General features: G+C 33.6%; 3 protein-coding genes and 1 long non-coding RNA gene across 5 annotated transcripts in view; 3 read left to right on the top strand and 1 right to left on the bottom strand.

Annotated features, from left to right (window-relative positions):
* Positions 1-23,961, top strand: part of LOC135134670 (protein toll-like) — a 348,414-nt gene that overhangs the window by 201,306 nt on the left and 123,147 nt on the right. The window lies entirely within an intron of this gene.
* Positions 637-14,744, bottom strand: LOC135134548 (uncharacterized). 2 transcript variants are annotated; one of them, XR_010281352.1, is made up of 3 exons: positions 14,340-14,744; positions 1,202-3,800; positions 637-1,072 (listed from the first exon to the last, which is right to left on the bottom strand). It is a non-coding gene; the product is annotated as an uncharacterized LOC135134548 (long non-coding RNA). The 2 variants fall into 2 exon arrangements; XR_010281351.1 differs by having other exon boundaries at positions 637-1,281; positions 1,341-3,800.
* LOC135134134 (probable H/ACA ribonucleoprotein complex subunit 1) lies at positions 15,449-16,806 on the top strand. Its single transcript, XM_064062750.1, has 2 exons — positions 15,449-15,553; positions 15,614-16,806. Exons 1-2 carry the CDS (start codon positions 15,542-15,544, stop codon positions 16,670-16,672), a joined length of 1,071 nt encoding a protein of 356 aa, XP_063918820.1. The 5' UTR covers positions 15,449-15,541; the 3' UTR covers positions 16,673-16,806.
* Positions 20,071-20,940, top strand: LOC135134255 (uncharacterized). The gene is made up of 2 exons (XM_064062883.1): positions 20,071-20,178; positions 20,240-20,940. The coding sequence occupies exons 1-2, from the start codon at positions 20,167-20,169 to the stop codon at positions 20,846-20,848; spliced, it is 621 nt and encodes a 206-aa protein (XP_063918953.1). The 5' UTR covers positions 20,071-20,166; the 3' UTR covers positions 20,849-20,940.

Below are 23,961 nucleotides of genomic sequence, written 5' to 3'. Positions count from 1 at the left end.
GAATTTTGCTGATTTGTACCTTCGCTTTATATCAGACAAACATTGTTGTCAAATCGAATTTTATCAAATTATTGCAAAAACAACACAACCATATTTTTGTACATTCTAACTGAAATGGTAATTACTCATTAAACATACATGGTCATGGGTGAGAGAAATATGAACTAAAAATTTTATTGCTAGTTATTGTTATAATGAATGTGTTGTTTAGTTGTTAAACGTAGCAAAAAAAACAATTTTAAAATTATTATAACTCCACCAAAATGTGTGAAGGATTTTTTTTACTATTTTGCCCAGTCTCACCAGTTCATTGTTAAGAGCATAGCGGAGAGTTAATCTGCCATTTTCCAGACACCCAGTATATTCAAAGCGATTTAAATAAATAATCTTCTTTTGCAGATATCAATCATATATATCGGATGATCAAAAATGACCGGAAAAGCACGGAAAAGTACCTTCTTAAGAAGGTTCTGAGAAACTTGAAACAAAACCTTGCATTGAAAATATTAAACGTCAAAGTTGCAGAACTTCGTGATTCTGATTTGTTTTAATAAACTGCATGTCTAATAGACAGTTAAATAATTAATTATTAGTAATTTAATATTTTTACTGTTGATATATTCATTTTTGACAATTTTTGTATCAGAATTTTAGACTGTCAATCAAATTCAAACTTCTGAGAATTACGAAGTCATTCTTTAACTTTGAAGTTTAATATTTTCAAAAATTTAGTTCAAAGATTTTGTTAATCATGTTTTGAAAGTTCTTCAGAGTTCTTAACCTACCGTCGAGAGTTTTCGTCATTTTTGGATCACCTGTATACTTAACACTCTGTTTTCATCAGTAGACTACAAAGATCGTTTTGAATCTTGAATTCGAGTATATAAAAATTAATTAGAATTTTATTACATATTGAATTAAATAATTTCTGTTTTCTTCAGTAGATGGCATCACAAATGGGACTTGAATGTGTTGTGAACTACATCAAATGTGCAGAGCTATCAGCTTAGTGGTAACAGTCTACAAGTTCAAATCCAGCCAAAGGTGCCAATTTTAAAACTATTCGGCTAAACTGAGAACAAAATATAAGTATTTGTAATTTTTTGGGGGGTTAAAGAAGTTAATAATAATACAACTTATTAGTTACATTGTTAGGGTTTGTCGTATTTTGTATATTTTAAAAAATTAATACCTTACTTACCTTTATAACCCCTATTCTTCACCGCAAAATTCAGGATTAGTGACTCCAAAGTCTAACAATATAATTAAGGACTAATCATTCTACATCAAAAACACAAAAAATTAATTCCGAATTTTAAATAAAAACGTGCCATTCTTACTGTAATATTTTTTGCGACACCCTCCTTATCTTAAGTAGACTTTAGATCTATATTACCTATCGCAACAGCGCCTTAGCAAGAAATGAACAACGATCCACACTCACATCTCATCCTGTTAGCTAATGAAACTTACGTGTTGTTTTATTCAGTGAGTGGGTCTTAGATAATACCGACACTTAACCGGAATGATAATGATTTATGGAAAGATTCCGACTCGCTAATTAGATCGAGGACTCGTCTGGGAGGTTTTATCTGGAATTGAGACGTTACCTTGTCACGGACTCCGGGATTCGACTAATGCGACACAGATAAGATGCTGACAACTACGCGCCTTCTTTTAATCGGACACATTAGCGATAAAACCAACGCTAATTTCCACTCATACTTATTAATACTGGTAATCGACCACGATTAAATTAATGCAGTCGCAATTGTGGACCATTTTTAACAAAGAAGGACCACAAGACGAATCGAAAAATAACTACCAAACTGGAGTTATTAAATTTAAACGCGGATAATTTTGAGTTAGTTTATGCAAATAGTTCGCTGTTCGACGCGCAGTTCGGTTTTATTTCAAGAATATTTTGTACATTTCTACCATAAAACATGCTTATCATACCAGTTACAGTCCTGCTGCAGCATATTATCGTGTGTCCATGGAAATTTATTAATTTATTATTCAAAATAAACTTGGAATTTATAATATCCTGCAAACAGTTCAGAGATGAAAATGCAAATATGATTATAATTTTCATTGTTAATCCAGTGAGACGCCAAATATGTACAGAAATTTCAAACGTGAAATAGTGAAATGCATTATTACTGTTAATTTAACACATTTAAAACATAACAAATCTGTACATTCGTGCTTTTGCAACAATTCAGTCTGTTTAACTTGATATTTCCGCAAATTCGTATATTTATGGAAAATAAAGGATAACGGCAGCGTAGTAATAATTATGGTTAAATTTTAATTGGAACTAGTTTTTTATAGGTCCAGCAAATGAAGAAGTACAAAATTTTGGAATATAAAACCTGTCCACTTTCAAATACGTTCATTAATAGTCACTTTACGCCCAAAAAAATTTAAGACTAAACATAAAATTATACTCTAAACAAAAACATGAACTGATTTTATTTGCGAATGAAAAAACATTTCTTGCGAAAGTAAGAATGTTCAACAAAATTAACTATCATTTGTGCTAAGTACTTATAATTGAACATTATTGCACTGAAGTAGTGCGTAATTATTAATTAGATATGTCCGTAAGAACGTACACTATTATACGTAATTAAAGTGAAAGAACCTCGAAGGAATGATGACGGTCGTCATCACAAGCTCTGTTTTGCTAATTTAAAGTCCTTTTTATGTGTCTTAATTCCTGGATTAATAAAAAAAAGTATATAATAAAAGAAGATTTTCCGTAATTTGGTTAACACTTTCTGTGTAACCTGATTTTATACAAAAGCAGATATTTATTTTATTTTAGATATTACATCAAAACACTTCGCCTTTCGCTGCGTTTTTTTTTTTTTTTTTAATAAATACAAACTCTGTAAAATATCATCGCCATAAATGAATTATTAATCACGTATTCACAGCTCCAAACTTCTTAACATGATAGTTTTATATACTATAAATGATGTGATAACAGTGGTTTAAGTTTTATTAGAACATGGTGTATTTTTCAAAAACATGACAGTTCGAGAACGTGAGTGAAAGGACGTCATGTTTTCGGAAAAACTTTAGTACAAGACGAAGTCTTGTTTCTGAATTGTAGATGGAGTGTTTTTATAAGAAACAGTGTAAAAACTTCACCGGAGTAGGTTATGACTTCAAAGAGATTTATCTTGACCTCATCAATAACGGCACGACTTACATTTAAGACCCAATCACCCAATTAAGAAATTAAGAAACTTAAGTTAATACATAATTAATTTTCTCAAAATATCTATATTGTTTGCGCAGTCTGAAAACACACATTAACAAAAACAAATGCACACTGCGTGGGTATCACATTCACTAATTAATGTTCGTGATCAAATTAAACATCCACTTTCAGACGATCTAAATCCATTTAAAAAATATAAAAAGTTTTATTGTTCAGGTTTTTCCACGACTTGGCTCCACTAAATAAAATCAGTTCAGAATGACTTTCTAGAAATTAGTTATCATTTCATTTCTATCAGTTACCACGTTATAGCTCGCTTTTTTATCCATGTTGTGTTCCTTTTCCGAAAGTGAAGACTCCAGACCCCCCGAGAAACGCCCACGCGTCATACGGGAGCTCCTAAGAATGTTACTCATGTTCTCGTGAGTCAAAATGAGGTGGGTGGCATAAATATTCCCAAAGCACTCATGCGAACTAATAATTTTAATGAGTTATTCTGTTTCAGCAGACGAGTCGTTCAAATGCTCTGTTGAGTCCCGATTATTTGGCCATCACCACGTTGTCCATCCTGAAAAAAATAGCTATTATTATTGTAGCTAAGTCTGATTGACAATTATTATCGTCTTGAGTCCGTAATTGTACAATTTCTCTTTTAAACTCACTTAATCTTGGACCGATTAATGCCACGAAAAATTACTGCGCAAACTAAACCGATTAAGGTTAATACAGCTACATGAGAATTTTTAATTATCATTAGCTTGTTTTAATTTAAATTAAATCGAGTCATTTTTTAAAACCTAATTTAAACTAATTTAATTGCTTCATGTCTTATCATTAATTATTATGCTGTACCTATTTTACATCTAATTTAAATTCGACTTAATTAATTCATTCCAAACCAACTCAATCAATTAATTCTTAAAATGATTACATTCAAGTCAAAATAAGTATGTAATTTAAATTTATGTCTTCCGGTACAGAACATTTTGGAATATACACAACGCATAAACAGCGTTATCACTTTCACTTAATTCAGCACATTCGATTCATTCCAATTTTAACAAATTGACCACAATTTAAATTTGTTAGCGGTGACATGACATATTCAAATCGCCTTTTTTCGGCAAACCACGAATTATTAGCATAATAATTAAATTTGAAAGGCAACGCTGGGAAAAAATTCTTCAAGATTTACGCTAGGAAATGCCTAGTTATCAGTGCAATTATGCGAGTAATTAGCCTGCACGTGCCACAAACTGACATTTTCTTTGTCAGCACTTAATGTAAAAATTAATTTAGTATGAATTTTTTGGCCCCATAAATTTATGTTTAAGTTAAGTCGAGCCGATGCAAGTTTTAATTAACCTGTCAGAGGTGTACGTCGTTACATAAATCAGTATAGAGGTTCCGTCTTCTTCGATTAAAAATGTAATAATTAATGAGTGGAATTTGGCAAATATGATACGGTACTCTCGAAGGATAGTTACCTCAGAACAATGTCATAATTTAAATTATGGGATGTACAGAGGTATAAAAACATACAGGGCGAATCGAACAGTTCCGACTTACACAGTGTCAGTCTCCTGACGTAAATAATATTATTTATTTTTAGTATCGCTTTATAAAAAAACAATCAGGAAGAAAATTAGCTTTTATATGTTCGTAGATATCTAATATTTTTTTTTTCGTAATTATACTAGTTAATAACAGCAATTCACTATTATTTTAATAAACAAACAGGAAATGATATCGTCACACTATTTACGACATTTATTCTACTTTTACAAGTTGTTTATAGTTTTTCAATTAATAGAAAATAAACCGCAAAAAAAAATTATGAAACTGGTTTAAAAGTGCAATGAAATCAGTTAATTTCACATGGATGGTTACATCAAGGACGTCTGTCTAGCTGTTAGGTTACCTTGAGTTTTTTAGTGGAAAACCCATGCCATTTTTATAATAATTGATACTATACCACCTATAAGTTTCTTAGCACTGAAAAAATAAAAATCTCAAATCATAATGACTGTGACAATTGTAGGTACAACTTAGATTTGAGTAACTGAGTTACTGAGGTCAATCGAGAAATTTTACCAAAAAAATCACTTTGGCTACATCTTTAAAAATATGTAAAATATAAAAAAAAAAATTATCAATGTTTCTAGTTCTTTCAAACAAGATTATAAACATTTTGTTATGCAAATCGTGCCGCATAACATTGACCTTTGGAGAAGTAGAAACTAGTCAAGTCCATTGTCGGAATGAAGCACAAATACCCAAACAACTTAGATAAACAAACATTTAAAATTTATAGATTAAAATATCGTTTTTTAAAAACATGCAGTTTTTATTGTAATCTAAAAATGGCCTGATTAAAAATTGAAAATATAAACCCTGACTTTGACATTTGTCGAAGTTTTCTACAAAATTGGTACTGCTCTGCGTTAGTACATTAATAATATATGTATATGTATATGTCTTACTTTACGCAATGTTTTGAATTTGCCTCATTTGTTATGACTTATGAATGCACAAATACGCTTAAAATGTTAATTTCAGTTCTTCACACGATAACTTTCATCTGGTTTTCACTTTCAACTTGTGTTTACGACGATGCATGTTATTATATTGAGTATTTGTGATGCAAATCGATCCCTCCGAAACCGTTTCAGATGTTAGATCTAATCTCTAAACGATTTAAATTAAATCCCAATTAATGGTCACGTATCACTATTTTTAGTGCATGTGAAAGGATGATACCTTTTTTGCTTAGATGTTTGTCATGTACGAAAGTAGGATTTTCCAAAAGAACATCAAATCATGCCACAAGCAAATAACTGCGGTGGAATGAAAGACTGCAGTGGAAAAATACGATTATCAACATCAGCAAACAATTTTCTGGATAAATAAATTAATATTTTCTGTAAGTGTCTGCTGCTACATTTTCTTTCATAGATAATAATTCACTTGGACTAGTTAAGTTATAATATAATTCAAGAGAAGTGGTTTTGGAAAAAAATTGGCATGTGATTTCTGGATGTCTCGACAAAAGTGTCAGCGTTAATTCTCAATAGCAGATAAGAAATTTTTTAGCAGAAATTTCTGAAGGAAATCAATGAACTAGATTCGGTTGGAAAATCGATGACATTTTGAAAATTTTGAGAACTTTAACTGTAGAAACAAGAAAGAAGAAAGGGATTTAAAGTCATAATTTCTAATAATTCAGGATTTGGTTGTGAATAATACGTCAAGGACATCCACCATACATACAAATGTATTAAATTAAAATGAAATATTTTAAAGTGTTACACGAAGATGTTTTGCACAAATTAAGGAACACGATAAAAATTAATGATGAAAGAGTGTCAAGTGGAAGGTTAAGGTTAAGAGAAATCACGAAATGAATGGAGAATAACATATAGCGAAAATTTGCAATAAAAAATAAGCAACTAATAATAACATACAAGTGTAATGTATGTATGTGTATGTAGTATAAGGAAGCAAAAATAATAAAATGAACTTACAAAAAAAGGAGTAAAACAAGAATGTACAAAATACAGTAACTATAAAATGTGTAAAAAATAAATTATTATTTACACAGTACTTCTCTCGATTCTAAAGCACAGCTAAAGTCGTATCCATTTCTGGAAACCTGACAGATTTTATTGACTATTAAGATTTATGGCAACAAATACTTTACAAGACTTGTTTGAGTATGTTTTGGATTGAAGGAATTATTAGTCCTCCGAATAAAAATGAATGTAATAAAAAAATCAATGTAATTTATTGCCACCATTACTTTTTTGTTTATTCATCTTCATTTCCTAATTTATTTGATCCGTTTGATCGAAAAATGTTAAAATTTGAGTTTGCAAAAATTTTATATATTTTGTAATAACCCCTTTAAGTAAAAAAATGTAGTGTGTGAAAAAAAAATCGATAAGATTGGGATTCGAACTTACACGAGGCGGAGTTACATGGAAATTATCGTGCAAAAAAAAAAATAATTGAAAAATAATTGTTATACAAATCAAGGAGGATTTATAAACCACGAATACAGGAATATATATATTATTTACGCAGTATGATGAGGGACGATTAGACAAATGCTGGTAGCGTTTTACCATCTGCAGAATATTCCATATGTGTTAAATTTGACAACAATCGGTCCGGTAGTTTTGGAAATTTTATTACGTTGACACTCAGGAAGTAAAAATTTTGGTCGTATAAATTTTAATTTGAAAACAAATCTTACATGTGAAATCAAAAATTAAAATAGAATTACTTACTAAAATTTTTTAAATGTTGTGATACCTATTATTTTGGAAAAGATATTGAGAGAATTTTTGGTGACGTTTTACGATCTACAGGATAATTTCAAAGTTTAAAATTAATCTACATATATGGTAGTCAAATGGTTTTTTCAAAGATTTTTCGAAAGAAACAACAACGGGAATTCTATTTTTTAAAATATGGAATTAGAAAATTAGACACAAGACAAAATGACGCTACCCAAATAAAAAATAGCAAACATGCTTAGCACACATTATAAAAGTTGTTTCAAGACTAAAAGACAAATTAATACCTTTATTATTCTATGCAGCCTACTCTGAAAGCATTATAGCCTTAAATTATTAGGCAGCAAGCGTCAAATTTTATATGTAGATGTGTTAGCAATAAAACGCTATCCAAAATTTGTCTTACCAACCCCACCAACCATTTGATGACGTCCTCTCATCATTTTGCGCACTCAAGGTTATTTCAATTTATGAAATAATAAACTTCTGTACTCGTGGTTTATGAATCCGTCTTGATTTTGATGACAATTGCTTTATGATTTTTTTTCTGCAATAATTTCCCGTGGTTCATGTAACCGATATTCCGCTTTTGAATCAAATGCTACGTAATCGAATGGCATTGATGAGTAATTCTCGATCTTATGATCTATCCCATGTAACCCGAACGACCAATTGCTTTCATGTTTTCTCGATGTTACATGATCTCTTGGGTATGCAAAATACGACTCCCGTTTCCGTCTGTCCGCCCCCTGCTCTCTGACTGTATCGATTTTTATTAGATAATCTCCAAAACTACTGGATCGATTATTATCAAATTTTATATGTATTGTGATGTTATAGTGAAAATGGCTAAACGCTAATCGAAATGTGTCTAAATTTTTCCACCAGCAATGTGATGACGTCATCTCACAATACTTTATTCTAAATGTTGTTTAAATTTTATAATATAACATACTCCTACACTTATATTTTATGATTTCGTGTAATGTAAAATGTATAACAACATTTTACGACAACTTTGAAATTGCAAAACATAATGCTTTAAAAGGTTATCGGAAGCGTGATAAATCGTTAAAAATGTATCAGTTTATGTTCCCCACACCATAATCACGAACATCTCATAAATCGGTCGAACAAATATACTTTAAATTTTATAAAACAACATACTACATACAACATACATTTATGAATAACCTTGGAAGTGAATAAATCCAAATGGTCCAAAATCTTGTAAATGTTTTACGTTATCGTAATTAATGAAACTTTGTCTCCATCATTTTCTCAAATTGATGACTTTGTCACCAAATTTTTTTCGTGATTTGAATCTGTATGTGTGGTTTATCAATGCGTTCATATTTTGTTTACTTCATAGAGGTCATCAAAACAAAATCACTAAATCAAATTTAATAATTTTTCAAAAAAAACTCAAAATGCAAACGAAAAATTGACCGAAAAATCTGTTGTACGATATATATAGACTCTAGCCTCTCTTCCAACAGATATAAAATTATAACTGAAAGGTACTTAGCTATAAGTCAATATCAATTATTTTAGCAAGTTCAAGATCTTCAACATAAATAAATGTTCACCAATTAAGATGTGACAATATCATTAAAAAATATGGTAAATACCAAAGGGCTAAGGTTCCACCCCCGTGCAACTCCTATACGAACATTAAACGATGCTGATAATTTAACTAATAATAAGATATGATCAGTAAACTTGAATGCACCTTAACCAGATCAACCTGAGAAAGGTTATTATCTACTGCATTAATTTGATACAAACAAGATTTGTGGTGGTCGATCTTTTTTTTAGAAACTCATGTTGTTCTAAAACAATAGCATTACACACGTTATTGTATATAACACTAGATGACATATTCTCAAACAATTTAGTTAAATTTGATTTTAGTTGTCAAAGAGTGGGATAATTAGATATTGACAAAGTTAAAATAAACATATAACACATGAAATAACAAAACAACTTCCACAGCCAACGATTAAAAAACCAAATGGGAATATTGTCAGGTCCTGTTATTTTTAATTATTATTCGAAAATGATTATATCAGATCAGATTATAACAGTTTATGTGTTGTCACAATTGTAGACTTTTTCTGGTAAATGAATGACGAAAATCTGTTACAGTGATGCTCAACTGAGTTTTCAATAGCTCTAAATTAATTGTTTTTCCTTTCATAATAATACTTGCAACGCTATATTTTCACCTCGCTTTGAGTAGTAGCGAGTTATAAACGATCAGGAGTAGATCTTGCAAATAATGGCCCTCTCACTTTCAAGTGGAAGGAACACCTTTCTTTAAATTCACCAAATGTTCTCGTCTTGTTAATATAAACATTTCTTTTGCTTGCTTTCTCAAAAGAACAAAACTTATTGATAACAGTCCCTTTCCACATTTCCCATGAATGTAAACTTTCATTGCAGTTAAATGATCAACCCAATCAAATACAATTTTTCACGCATATTGAACACCACTTGTCAAAAATCTAGGATTGGAATACTAAAGAAGCTTGTAATGACATTGGTTTCAATTTCACCTGAACACCCCTCGTAATGTGACTATCATTAGACATTAATCGAAAAATCAAAATAAAGTATCCTTTAAAAATTTGGTAGAAACGACTTACCAACCCTTAAAAATGTTATCGGATGTAATCTGATTCACATATATAAGCCGTGAATAAATTTTATTAGCCTTAGATAGTATTTCAGTTCAAATGATCTATAAATATAGCGTCCATTAATTCTACAGTAGTTCTAACAGCACTTCCTGCGTCAGTCGCTTCATCACATTTAGGTCAAACCATCGATTCTAACTAAACCCTCCCATCCACCCCATCCAATCCGCGCGTTCGTTTCTTCGTCTCGAAATAATTATTTAATTTATGAAAAAAGAAAAAATCGTTAAGAACGGGCTAAACGTCCCTCTACAATTGCGCTAATGGCGCTCCAATTTACATATTTAAATGGGGCAATTTTAAATCCGTAATCTGTTGGGGCGCAGCGTCGCAGAATGTAGCATCGCGAACGTCCAGATAACGACGGCCGTGCTCGAGGACATTAATATGAAAAGGAGTGAGCCCGTTATCACCGTTGGAGGGAGTGCGAAGGGGCTGCGCGGGGGTGCAGCAAGTACGAATGTAATCCGGGGTTTATAGAGATGAGCAATTAGGCGGAGTGCATTACAGAAGTCTCATGTGTGAGGGCGCCACTCGTCGATTACTTGGCCGCTGCCGGAGCCGCCGCCAGATGGGACTAATTACGAACTTAAGCCGCCCCCGCACACTCTAATTACTCGAGCGATGGGGTTGTGCAAACTCTCGCGCGCATCAGTCACAGGTGGCGGCGGGCCTATACCTCAAGACGCGATTCAAAAATAATGGAAAAGGGACACGTTTTGGGCCTCTGAAGGGGCTTGCCTGATTTACAGGGTGACAAAAATTTTAGACCGGAACACTGCCGGTTAAGAGCGTCATAATTCTTTTTTATTTTTTCGCAACAAATATTTTCAAAAGTCGCTTACATTTATTTAGAAGAACTCACAATTTTCGTGTGAGCAGATATTTTATAAGAAAAAATTGGTACTAAAAAACAGTTACAATTATTATTACAGAAAAATCCAGATCGTTTATTATTTTAATTGCTTTTTTTAGCATCGTTAACGTCAGGTTTTCAACCAGACTCAACATTAAAGTGTTGCTTTTGAAACGAAATATTACGAACAGTTTATGCCTCACACTGAAAACTATTTGAATGTGAAGAAATTTTTTGTCTCGGAAAATATGTTGAGTACAAACCTGAAATAAATGCATTGCATACGAAATTGTGTGATGACGTCATCAATATTTTAGCAAGGACACATACAGGGTGATGAAAAAATGACGTAGGTATAAGCTCGATAGTACGTTGTCGAGAAGGTTCTAAAGAAATCGAAAAAATGATTAAAATATTCCCGGAACCAAATTTTGAAAATATTAAACTTCAAAGTTGTAAAATTACCTCTATAATTGCGATTTCTTTTTTCATGAACTACAAGTTCAATAGACAGTTATTTTAGCGGAATTTTAGACTGTAAATTAAATTCATATTCAAAGATATCATAAAATTTATTAAATTAAAAATTTGGTTGAGGAATTTTTTACCATTTTTTTCAAATTCTTCAGAGCCTTCCTAACAACGTGTATACTATAGAGCTAGTATACCAATTTGGATAAGTACAACGTAATATGTATTTAAGAACAGGACAACAATGAGGTAAATCTTTTTAATTTAATCAATAAAATAAATCGTTTTATTCAAACTTACAATATTTTCTACATTTTACAAAATTTTGAGATGGCCTTGCAAATTTTTTGAGGGGATAAGCAGTGATTATTATTTTCCATGATTATGATAGCGTTTGCAATATTTCGAAGGATTCAGTTTTGTAGTTTCTAAGTTAAACCATAAAATGTTTTATACATAAAATATTTGTTTTTTTTTTCTAAAAATCTGGTTGTATAAGATAAAAAATAAAGCCCGATCCGTAAACCACACGACCAGAAGTATGTTATTTTATAAAATTTAAATGGGATTTACTACGCAAAATTTTGAGCTGAAATGAAATTTTCGGTGGCGATGATCAGATAAATTTTGGTTAACGTTTTATCATCTATACGATATTCTTAAAATACATTTAAAATTTCACAACATCAGTGCAGTAGTTTTGGAGATTATTGTCTACTAAAACCACCAGCACAGAGAGAACAGAGAGATGGAAATGAGTGCATTTCTAGTTTTCCACACTCTAGGGGTTATGAAACGTGAAATTAGCCGTTCGCCAAATGGACCCTACTACAATACTTCCCTAGCTTAGGCTCGGAAAATAAAAAGATTCACATTTCAAACAACTGTGGGAATTTTTCAACCAACAATAACCAGGTGATATGGCAACATAGTTGCTAGCACTATTTAAGAAAAATTGCCAACATTTTTTGAACAATTCTGAGATGAGAACAAAATTTGACAGAAAAAACAATAATTGTATATTTTTGCTTAAAAGCTATTAAAAACCCATCATTGGTTTGCGGATGTCCGCAAATAGACACTTACAGGTTGTTAATTGTACAAAGTGATGCAATAAAATATTAAGTGTAAAGATAACGGGAAAAGTCAAAATTAGCACCATAGCACAAATTAAAAGCTACACTTTCTACTAATTGGAATTCAACGTCGAGAAACCAGAGTGATTTTCTTAGGAAAACCCTTGCCTTTGATAGTTTGGTTCGAGATATGGGATGGAAGGAATAATGCTGGGGGTTAGAACAAAAGCACAAAATGAAAGTTTAGGCCAGCAAAAGAGCAGTAAAGTATGAAGAGGCGTTGAACAAAAAGAAATAGAAAAGAGGATATGAAAAGAAAGGCAAGATTATTGCAATAGAAAAGATTACAAATGAATGGAAGTTAGAGAAAAGAGGGAAACAGAGATAAAATGGAGAGAATAACTTTGAATACGTGGTAAAGATTTAGATTGACAGATAAGGAAGAAATGCAGATGATATAGCATCAAAATACAATGACTGCAAAAATCCAAAATAACCATGAGAAGAAAGTTCGAAAGAGAAAATTTTAATAGCAAAATTTAAATGAGGGATTGAATGAAGAATGTGACATAAATATTGGTGAAACAAACAAAATAACGGGATGAAGGAAGGAGAGCCAACAGAATGGATGAAAGCGATGCAAAAATCATGAAAAGGAAGTGTCCAGACTAGAAAAAAATTGAAAGTATAAATTTCAAATTCCTTAGAGCTGTTATCTAATAGTGTCAATAATTTGTATAGCAAGAGGCATTTGAAGCCTGTAGGGCTCACATAAATTTGTATTAGCAAAGAAAACATAAAATAAACTTATAAAATTAAATTCGAAACAATCAAATTTCCGGCATGCTTTGAAAAAATTCATTAAAAAAAAATAAACATAAACAGATTTTTCAAAACTAAACTTTAAAATGTAAAAAAAATCAAACAGGTATCTTTATAAAACTAATTGTTATTAAAGGCTGGAATATTATATGTTAGGTTTGTATTCGACTTAGAATATTTGCAAAAAAGTTGCTTTGGAAACTTAAAGTTGGATGGTAAAGTAAAATTATTTGTTCTGACTCAAAGAGAATTAAAAATGAACAAAAACTTTTTACAGTCAGTGCAACACGTATCCTGATTTTTTTTAGTAATTTAAAATATTTAGATTTTTTTTTAATAAATTCAATAAAAAAAATCCTTACTTTGAAAAGTGGAGACACACAATTCTTAAAACTAAGTTCGAGTAAAATAAAGGTACATAGTTCGGCATAATAAAAAAATTCCAACCATTTTTAGTGTCTAATTAGTTGAATATTAAGAAATTTGAATAACTTTCTTTAAGACACTTAAACGATTTTACTTGAGAGCCACTTGTTGGTAGTGTCAACATTAGCATAATAACCGAATTGGTATTTCCTAGTGTTAATTTCTTTAAGTGTTTAAGAAAACGCAAATTAAAAAATAGTTACATCCATTTAAACATAACAATGATAATTATTAATAAGCGTTACTTCATGATGGTGTTAACAAGATATTTTAGCATCGTTTATTGCGTAAGAATTTTAAAAAAATCTGCGCCTGTTCATTTTCAAAGCGAAGCCGCAACTGACATCTACATGTAAAGTTCAATTCCTCCCGGGCCGTAAAATAGCTGAGCAAAGAATTGCAAATTTGACTAGCACAATGCGCCATTAACTCAATATTAATTAGTGTTATTGTTCATACCGGTCTCTGTAATTGTTTATTGCAGAGGAAGCACCAATTAGCCAGTTTAATTGTTTAATTGTGATGCGATCCGAGCAATACCGGTCTGGGGGATTTTTACAGCCGCAATCGTCTTAATTAACTCCTTTCATCCTTCGGATTTTTAATCTCTTCTAAGCCGGCTTTTTATTCCTTAATGAAAAATCCGATGCGACCTAAAATAAACAAACACCTCGCCAGATAAGATTCGGACAAAATTAAGACGACTCACCCAATTTGAGAATTCCAGAGGAACAATGGATTTTGGCACTAAATTTAGCGAAGCGTTCTGTCCGAGTTCAGTGTTTCTTCTGGTGAATGTGAACTGACCTTCACCGTGAGTGAAAGACTTTAATCAGAATACATTTCCTCTCTCCTACAGTGTGTTCGTTTTGGTATTATACGAGTTTACTGTGGAACAGTTATTATGATGTTGATACTCCTTTCACGGCCACTCTCTAGGACATGTAAAGACCAGTTAAGAACGAAAGCGACAGCGTAACGAAAGTATGTTTTTGATACAGATATCAAGACGTAATCAAAGGCCAGAAAGTGAAAACATGATGAGCTTGTTATCAGGGCTCCATACACGCCCGCTGGACAATTGGTTGCGTCAGTGGACCTCATCCGAAATAAACGGGGAAAATTGTGGAAATTCGCGCTTTCACGAACATTGTCACCGATTGACAACTGAGACCAATTAGCGTAGAAATTCCGATTAATTAATTTAACGATTGAGGCCTTGACAAATTAGAAAATGTACGAGAACCGAAGACACGAGAGAAATGTCGAAATTACATTGATGTATGGCCGTGTAGTTCTTTTTGTGAATGTGGTGACTTTTTATCGCGGATTAGATAACATTATTAAAATAAGGCAAAAAAGAGAAAGAGAGCGTCCGCTCCTTTCCGATGAAATGCTCCTTCCTGATATGCTCGACTTGGCTAAAAGCTTCGCCGTATAATAATAGCTGAAAAGGCCAACGATCTCTGTTTGGTGCACTATTTTTTTTATTGACCTACACGTTCATTGAGGGGCCTTGCATTTTTGTTAATTGTGCACTCCACAACCAAGCAAACCTTTCACTGATGGACCCCACCTTGCAGTCTCTATAAAAGACAACAGCACGCATATCGCATCATCAGTTTCATTCGACTTCTTTGCGACGCTCCAAGTGTGGAAACATGAGATTTATTGTGAGTGCAATTACCGAAAAAAATGTCCCTCCAGCTACTAATAACTCATATTTTTTCAAGGGCGCCAGCATCCTTTTGGCATTCGCTTTAGGAATAGCGCAGGCCGGATACGCAGGCAGCCTCGATCATGGTTCGGGAGGTGACGGCGGTTTCGTCGGAGGCGGTGAACACGGGGGAGGAGAACAGCTCGGCGGCGGCAACCACCTGGAACTAGGGGGAGGGGGAGGAGGAGGAGGAGGTCACTTGGAACTAGGAGGAGGAGGAGGCGGCGGCGGTCACTTCGATCTTGGTGGTGGCGGCGGCGGAGGCCACTTCGAATTAGGAGGTGGCGGCGGAGGTCACTTGGACCTTAGTGGTGGTGGCGGCGGCGGCGGCGGCGGCGGCGGTCATTTGGAACTGGGAGGAGGTCAACAGTACGGTGGAGGAGAAGGCGGTCATTTCCAAGGTGGTCACGGATTCGAATTGGGTGGAGGAGGAGGAGGTCACGGACTTGAATTAGGTGGAGGAGGAGGAGGCCACGGACTTGAATTAGGTGGAGGAGGAGGAGGTCACGGACTTGAATTGGGTGGCGGAGGAGAAGGTCACGGACTTGAATTAGGTGGAGGCGGAGGTCACGGCCTTGAACTTGGAGGCGGCGGGCACAGTTTTGATCTTGGAGGCGGAGGCGGTCAAGAATTTAGTAGTCATGGTGTTGATGGCGGTTCGGAACATCACCACATTCCGACCAAAACCATAGAACACACTAATCCCGTTCCGGTTCACATTATCAAGAAGGTGGGAGTCCCTGTACCGCATCCTGTTGGAGTTCCTGTGCCTCAAGTAATTAAAGTGGGAGTACCTCAACCCTATGCCGTCCACATTCCAGTACCTCATCCTATTCCTATTCCGATCTACAAGTTGGTTCCCCAAGAGATCGAGAAAAAGGTTCCCATTACCGTTGAGAAACTAGTCCCTGTTACAGTAGAAAAGCCTTACAAGATTGAGATTGAAAAGCATCATCCTGTACATGTAGCCAAACCATATCCGGTTCATGTCCCTATTTACAAACACATTTTCCACCACGTTCCTAAGCACGGAGGTGGTGGTGGTGGCGGAGGAGGTCATGGAGGATGGCATTAAGCGTCGCATTAAGCTAACCTGATCATTTTCCATCTCCTTGTCATTTAAACTTAACTTATCATCGCCATCATTTTTCATTGTTATGTTTGTTATGTTGTGTTTTTTATTTGTACAAATAAAATGTTTTTCATATAGTTTTTGGTTATTTGTGTGATAAATATCTTCTTAATAACTACCTACACGTTATTAATGAGTGGTCACAACAGTGTACAAAAACAAAGTTAAGATTTCTCGCATCTGCTTGTCATGACAAATGAAGATTCAAAACAACCAAAGAAGTCATAAATATCAAAAGATAAGAACTGTCACATCTAAATTTATAAAACTATTAGTTAGGACACAACTTGCCATAAACATAGTTAGATCAAAAATTTTTTATTGGTTAAAGTGTCTTAAAGTGTACTTAATTTAAGCTTCCATTTTGCGTATAAAAAATAATTTAATTTACAACAATATGCCGGTTTATACGATTTAATATAATAACAACAATAAAACACATCTTTAGATTATTAATTCAATAATTTATAAGTTATTGATGTCAAGTGTCTAAAGTAATTCCCCTACTTCTTCTGTATGAGAATGAAAAAATATTTTATGTTTGCAAAATTTAATTTGAAAATTAAACACATTTAGATTTCGTTTTTGAATTTTTTTCTCTGTTTAACTATTCGACAAGTTTGAAAGTGGTCTTTGAATTATGTACATATTTGTCTGATGACTTTGTGCGAGTGATTTAGAAAAAATTGCAAAATATGCAAAAATAAATTGGTGTCTGCTTTTTAATTAAAAAAATTAAACACACTTTCTAGATTTTTTTCTTCCTATTACAAGATTATAAAATTGCGTTTTTACTGTCTGAGTATTTATTTATATGTGAAACGAGTACATGGTGACTGGTTATTATTAAAACTTTATGCAAATTCCAATAACATATGTGTAATATTTATACAAATTTACTGAAAACAATACATCAATAAAATTTGAAATTTCTTTTGCTTAAAGAGAAACAATCGACAGTATTTTCACCTTAAAACTTAATAGCTACATTGGACATAACAAAACAAAAATTGTTTCATCGTTTTACTATCTTCGATAGTACTTAATAGTTTTATTACAAGCTATTCAAGTCCAGCAGTTGAGTTTTATAAATAAAAATTAGAAGAAAGGGTAAATTTAAACACCATGCATATTGAAATTTTTATTTTACTTATTTGAAATTTTTCTGTACAATAAATTAAAAAAAATCATTTTTGAAATTAGTACACATTTAAATGAGAGAGAGACGCATCCTAATATAATTGTATTTTAATGCATGTGATCCTGTTTTTCTTGTAACATCCTGAATTAAAATACCTAAACGTTGCACACGTGTCGTAAACAAAATCAACTATGTAAATTGTCTGTTTAGGTCAACTAAGTGTTACACTTTTTCATTTCTGGTTTACCTGAATACCACAGACATAGTATATGTTATTTTACAACGTCTTTTATTTAACGACAATTCATTAACTGAAAATTAGCGCGAACACTTTCAAGAAAAATTCACGGTGAAGCTGTGGATTAATTTTGCATTAGACGAAGCAAGAGTGGAGATTTTCTAAATATTTCCCACATTTGTATAACTTTTAAAAGCAAAAATTACTAAAACAATGAAACAATTGTGAGAATCACAATTCCATTTAACAAAAAGTTGAATTTATTTCAAATTAATGTGTTGTTTAGTTTGACAAATCAAAAGCATTATAATGAACGTGCGAATAGCGATATTCGCATGAACGTTAACAGTAAATTTACATTTGTTTAACTTTAGTATTCAAACAAAAATTTATTATAATATATGCTTTATTAACTAACAATGGAAAAACTAAATAACAAACAAAAACGTGCAAATATCTCTGCTGTTGCACTTATTAAATTGGATACAAGCAGATGGATTCTTTTATTACAATAGCATGATCATTAATGATAATTTTATTAAATTATGTCTTTAATCGACTACAACTGTTTCGCACTGTTTACTTTCAATAATGTCATTAGCTAACGTTAACTGACATTAATATCTACTTGAAACAATTAGTTCATTAAATAAACGGTACTTAACATTGATGGCGAGTCTAGTGTGCGTTAGTCGTTTTTACTTTAGAAATCGACAAATCAAAAACAATTCTATTATTGCACGAAAGTGTCTTTACACGTAGTCTATTATTTTGTGTGGCACTTCATTTACTCCATCGATTAAAAATAAATTTGAGCCAAATTGAAAAACCCAGACGTAAAAGTTAACCCAAATTCTTCTCCCAGTATTTCAATTAACTTTTTTCAAACGTTAACGAGTTCGTTGCTTTTAAAAATTCACCTACAAGTCCAAAGAATTCAAAACGAGTTTATCTTATCACTGATAGAATTGTACCATAGGCAACTTAATTTTTTTCCTCTTTTTTTGTGCACAACTTTCCATCTATTGCTTTAGGTCCTCGCCCCATCCTTGACTTTCATTTTGATGAAAACTTTCATCAGACGAATGCCGTAAGTTTTTTTTTGTCTAATAATAATGCTCGATTGCGACAGAACCTTCAACTTGACTTCCAACAACAGCCGATATTTCATTCATGGGTTTGAAAACTCGTACTAATCAAGTCTGAAGTGTGATCAAGTTTTTGCACAAAGAAAAAAAGTTTAAGTGGTTTATTTAAATGTTAGTTAAAACTGAAGGATGGATAAATGAACCGATTTTATTTACAAAAAGTTACATAACACTTGAGTTTGTGGCCACCGTGTCTATTAATTTATTTTTAACACACTCGGTGTCGTCTCGTGTTGTCTTAATTATTCTAGTAGCTCAGGCCATCATGTATCACGTCAAAGTCCTGGTATGTGAAGCTTAGATGTTTTGACAGGCTCATAATAAGATTCGCGTTTTTCCGTGGAATTCATTCAAATAATCCGAAACAAATGATTTTATTGTTTTTGTAAGTAAATTAACTTCCGTGGTTTATTCAAATTCTTTCCTCCAGACGTTAATTAAAGTTCAAGAATCCAATAATTCAACGAACTCTGTAATTATAGCAGTTTTTTGAAGCGAATTCAGAGTTCGTCTCCTTTGGCGTATATGCTCTAGTTATGACAGAGGTCTTAATCTTCACAAAGCATACCAAAGTTTAAGGAGAACGTTCCGCCGGTTTTAGAAAGGAGAGAGATGCTCTAATTTAATATGTGATTGTACGTGGTAAAACGGAGAGGCAAGAAAAATCCCACCCAGCTGCTATTTTTTTCAAAGCAATTTTAATACTTTCACCTAATTTTTTAATCCTCGTTTTATTGTTACGGATTTATACGACCTTCTAAGGAATGCAAATTGTTTTGTAGAAGCCGCACACTCACAAAACTCAACCCCACTCATTAGCGAGTGGATTCCTATATAAATTTGCTGTAATCCAGATCCCATCATCAGTTTCAATCCATCAAGATCATCGTTCTAACCCAAGTACGAAGCCATGAGATACGTTGTAAGATCACCAAACGTGAAAAGTGTTTTCCACATTTTCTAAAATTGTGTTTTTCTTCCAGGGTGCAGCCATTCTCTTCGCCTTGGTGTTGGGTACCCAAGCAGGCTTCTTGGGCGACTCCGGAGGTCATGATGGCGGCGGTTTGGAGTACGGGGGCGGCGGCCACGAGCTCTCCTTGGAAAGCGCGGGACACGGCTGGGACAGTGGCTGGAAGGGCGTGGATTTCTCGGGCCACGACGGAGGCAGCGAACACCACGAGATCCCGACTAAGACCATCGAGCACACCAAACCCGTACCGATCCACGTGGTGAAGAAAGTCGGCGTGCCGGTACCACATCCCGTTGGAGTACCCGTGCCACAGGTCATCAAAGTCCCAGTACCGCATCCCTTCCCCGTCCGCATAAATGTACCAAAACCGGTGGCGGTGCCAATCTACAAATTGGTACCTCAAGAAATCGAAAAGAAGGTTCCCATTACTGTGGAGAAACTCGTCCCCGTGTACGTGAAGAAACCGTACAAGATTGAAATTGAGAAGCACCATCCAGTTCATATCAACAAACCTTACCCCGTCCATGTACCTGTCTACAAACACGTCTACCACCACGTCCCAAAACACGGAGGTGGTGGCGGCGGTGGTGACGGCGGACATGAAGGAGGCGGATGGCATTAAATGATCTGATGCTGTTTCTTGTTGATTAGTTTTACCTCTTGTTTTTGTTATTACTTTTTTACTTTTTTATTATTAAAGACTGTTTTTCTGTACACACTTTTTGAAACCTTTTAACCTTCGAGTCCTGAGTCATTCGAGCGCATCTGATCTATAGGAACTTTCGTGAACTCTTACTTTCACACGACTGAACGGTGGAGCATTGACCGTGAAATTGTAACTTATATTAAACGGGTATTCCAGAATCGAGTCCAGAAAAAGACGTTTCACTTGTAATTAATCGATCGATTTCACAAAAACAACGAGCGCAACCTCAGTGAAGGGTCAGTTGAACCTACTTTGATGGTTAGAGCAAGATTTTTACGGCCAGTCCATGGGTTCAATGTTATGCCGGAGTACCACTTCTACAACTATCACTCAGCTTTCTAAGCACTTAAAGAATTAAGGTTTCTTTTCTTTTAATTTGAAATGTGCAGTCGGATGCAGCGCATATTCACTTTCGTCTGAACGTCATCTCTCTTTATAAAGTCACCAGTGCTATTTAAATCCGCGATAGAAATTTAATGGAGCAAAAGAGAAAATTCTCCTTTTTGTGGCAACATTCGCAGCGCCTAATTGCCTGACGCGACTCTCGAGAATCATCCAATTATAATTTAATTAGTGCGAGCGAAATTTGGCCAAATCCGTTAAAAATTACACGTGCACATAAATGTAAATGACATCATCAGGTGTGTCTTTAAAACATCATCCGCTGGAAGTTATGAAAGCGTCCATTGTGGAAAGAAAAGGGTTCAAGTTTTAATCCCCGCCCTCGATTTATGCAAATCCAAAATGCCACCATTTAATTCTAAAATGCAGATTAACTTTGTTGTCCGTTCGTTGTTGTCGCAGTCGTCGTCATGTCATTTCCTCCCTCGCTTTATCTCTACTACCCCATTCATTAGAGGACCTTGTGGGTACTAATTTTTACGAGGCCGTTATCGAAGGATCAGACAGCCGTTGTTCAAGAGAAGAGAAAACACTGGCTTTATGTGAGCTTTTCGTCACCTGTCACTGAACCTGAAGAAGTGTTAACGTTACTCCACGTTTTATGTTTACAGACGTTAAGTAATTAATTAAGCGAATTAGAGGGGACACTGCGAGGTAGGTAACGGACGCTCTGCTGACAGATGATGCCGACAAAAACGTATGCACTAATTGGCTAATTGCTGTTATTAAACCGCACATGCAGCAATCTTGGTTCTTCAGGAAAACCAGCACGTATTCAGTTGACGGAAATTTATGATAATCCGATGATAATCTAAGCATTTCATTAAGAATCTGAAATTAATTCTCAATTAACAAATGTATGCGCATTCTTCTGCAGTTATTTTTTATTATAAATGGAAATTCGAGGCGAAAGGAAAAATTATAATTTTTGATTCCACCAAGCCGAACTTTGTCTTACTGGAATTTCACTGCAAACTTTTTGGTTTTGTCATGAGTCATTAATTTTCACTCTTTTTCCTTGTGTGAATCACATAAACGCTCCTTTCGCTGGACATTCTTACAACGAACTCGCAGAATGTGTTTAATAATAGACAGTTTTTCATAAAATTTAATTTTCTGCCGTCTAATAAGCAAAATTTATGCACTCTCATACTGACAGTCTCCATAAAATTTATAATGCAATAATGTAAAGACTTTTCCCTTTTCATATCTCATTATTCGAATATTATCGATACACAATCCACATTCCTCGATCTTTCACCTTTTTCCAAACAATTTTCCTTTCTCCTTAAATCTGGGTCATTATTAGTAAGCAATTAAATTTTTTATCTGTTAATGCCATTATTTTGAAAGTAATGTCAACATCGTGGGTTCATTATCAGGGACTTTTAACTCTCTAACGAAATTTTATAATTGCATGTGCATGTTTAGAAACCACTTCTTCTAATACTTTTTCTACGATTATTATTACTGTGACACCGTCCTTGAACGCGAAATTTCGAAACGGAAGATCAATAACTTGTCCAGACCGGAAACACCGGTATATAAGTCAAGATTAATAATGATGACCACCTTGTTACTCTCTACTCTGGAGGATATTAAATTTCAGCATGAGGTTCATTGTGAGTAAAGATTTCGCTGATTAGTAGCTCGCTGGTAATTTTCAATTCAACGATCTGTCTAATGTGTTCTAGCAATTAATTACATTAATATCAAAATTATTACTGGTACTATTTATGCAAACATGAAAACTCACAATGTTGACATAAACATATAAAAAATTCTACCACTAGCTATGTTGTTAATAATTTGTACTAAACATTATAATTATTGTCTTTTTGAATCTACTTTCAGTTTTTAGCATACCGGCGTGTATTCTTTAATCTGATACGACCAAAGTACTAAAGACAATTCGGTCTTTCATTTTGCCACGGTTCATTTAATTCTTGTGATTTTCATCGTCTGGCGTTTAACAATGTTGCGCCGGAGGTGTAGTTTTTGTACATGTCGTAAATTATTTTTGGCAGTTTTATAGCACACCTGTTAAACTGTATTGTGTATTGTCTTAAAACAGTTGTATTAAATATGACCAGAAGGAAATGTATTCGAAATGGTTTCTAAGTTTGTGACATGCCTGAAATTTACAGGTTATGGTTTTTTCGTTGCAATGATGAACTTAAAAACCCCTGATATACGTTTTAATTTCTTATTTTTGGAATTTTCAACTTCAGATTGTCGAGTTTTTCTGTCTTGGTGTATGGTTTCCTCATCTCTGTAGCACAGTTTCTTAGTTAAATTAACACATCGAAGTACACACGACAATAAAATAAAAGGATCAAGTTGGCTTTGAAATTTCTTGAAATTCACCCCCTCATTTTGAGGACTGACACCAAACCTGTCACAAATATCAGTCATAACCTAACTTTTTAAGTTTGTTTGGAGTTTTTGGTGCCTGATAGACAGGCAACCAGTAATTCAGTTCGAATGATAGATTGCTACCAGGCTCAAGGAACCGGAAAATTCTTACTAAAAATGCAGTGACAGATTTTCGAAAGCCAATTTGATGTAGTGTTCCTACAATACATTAAGACAAAAATACCAGAAGTTTTAGTAATAATAATAATCCC

The sequence above is a fragment of the Zophobas morio genome, unplaced genomic scaffold (assembly GCF_036711695.1).
Source record: "Zophobas morio isolate AGI-343-1 ecotype UQ-CSIRO unplaced genomic scaffold, CSIRO_AGI_Zmor_V1 ptg000023l, whole genome shotgun sequence".
Taxonomy (NCBI): Eukaryota; Metazoa; Arthropoda; class Insecta; order Coleoptera; family Tenebrionidae; genus Zophobas; species Zophobas morio.
This window is presented reverse-complemented; position numbering and strand designations above follow the sequence as displayed.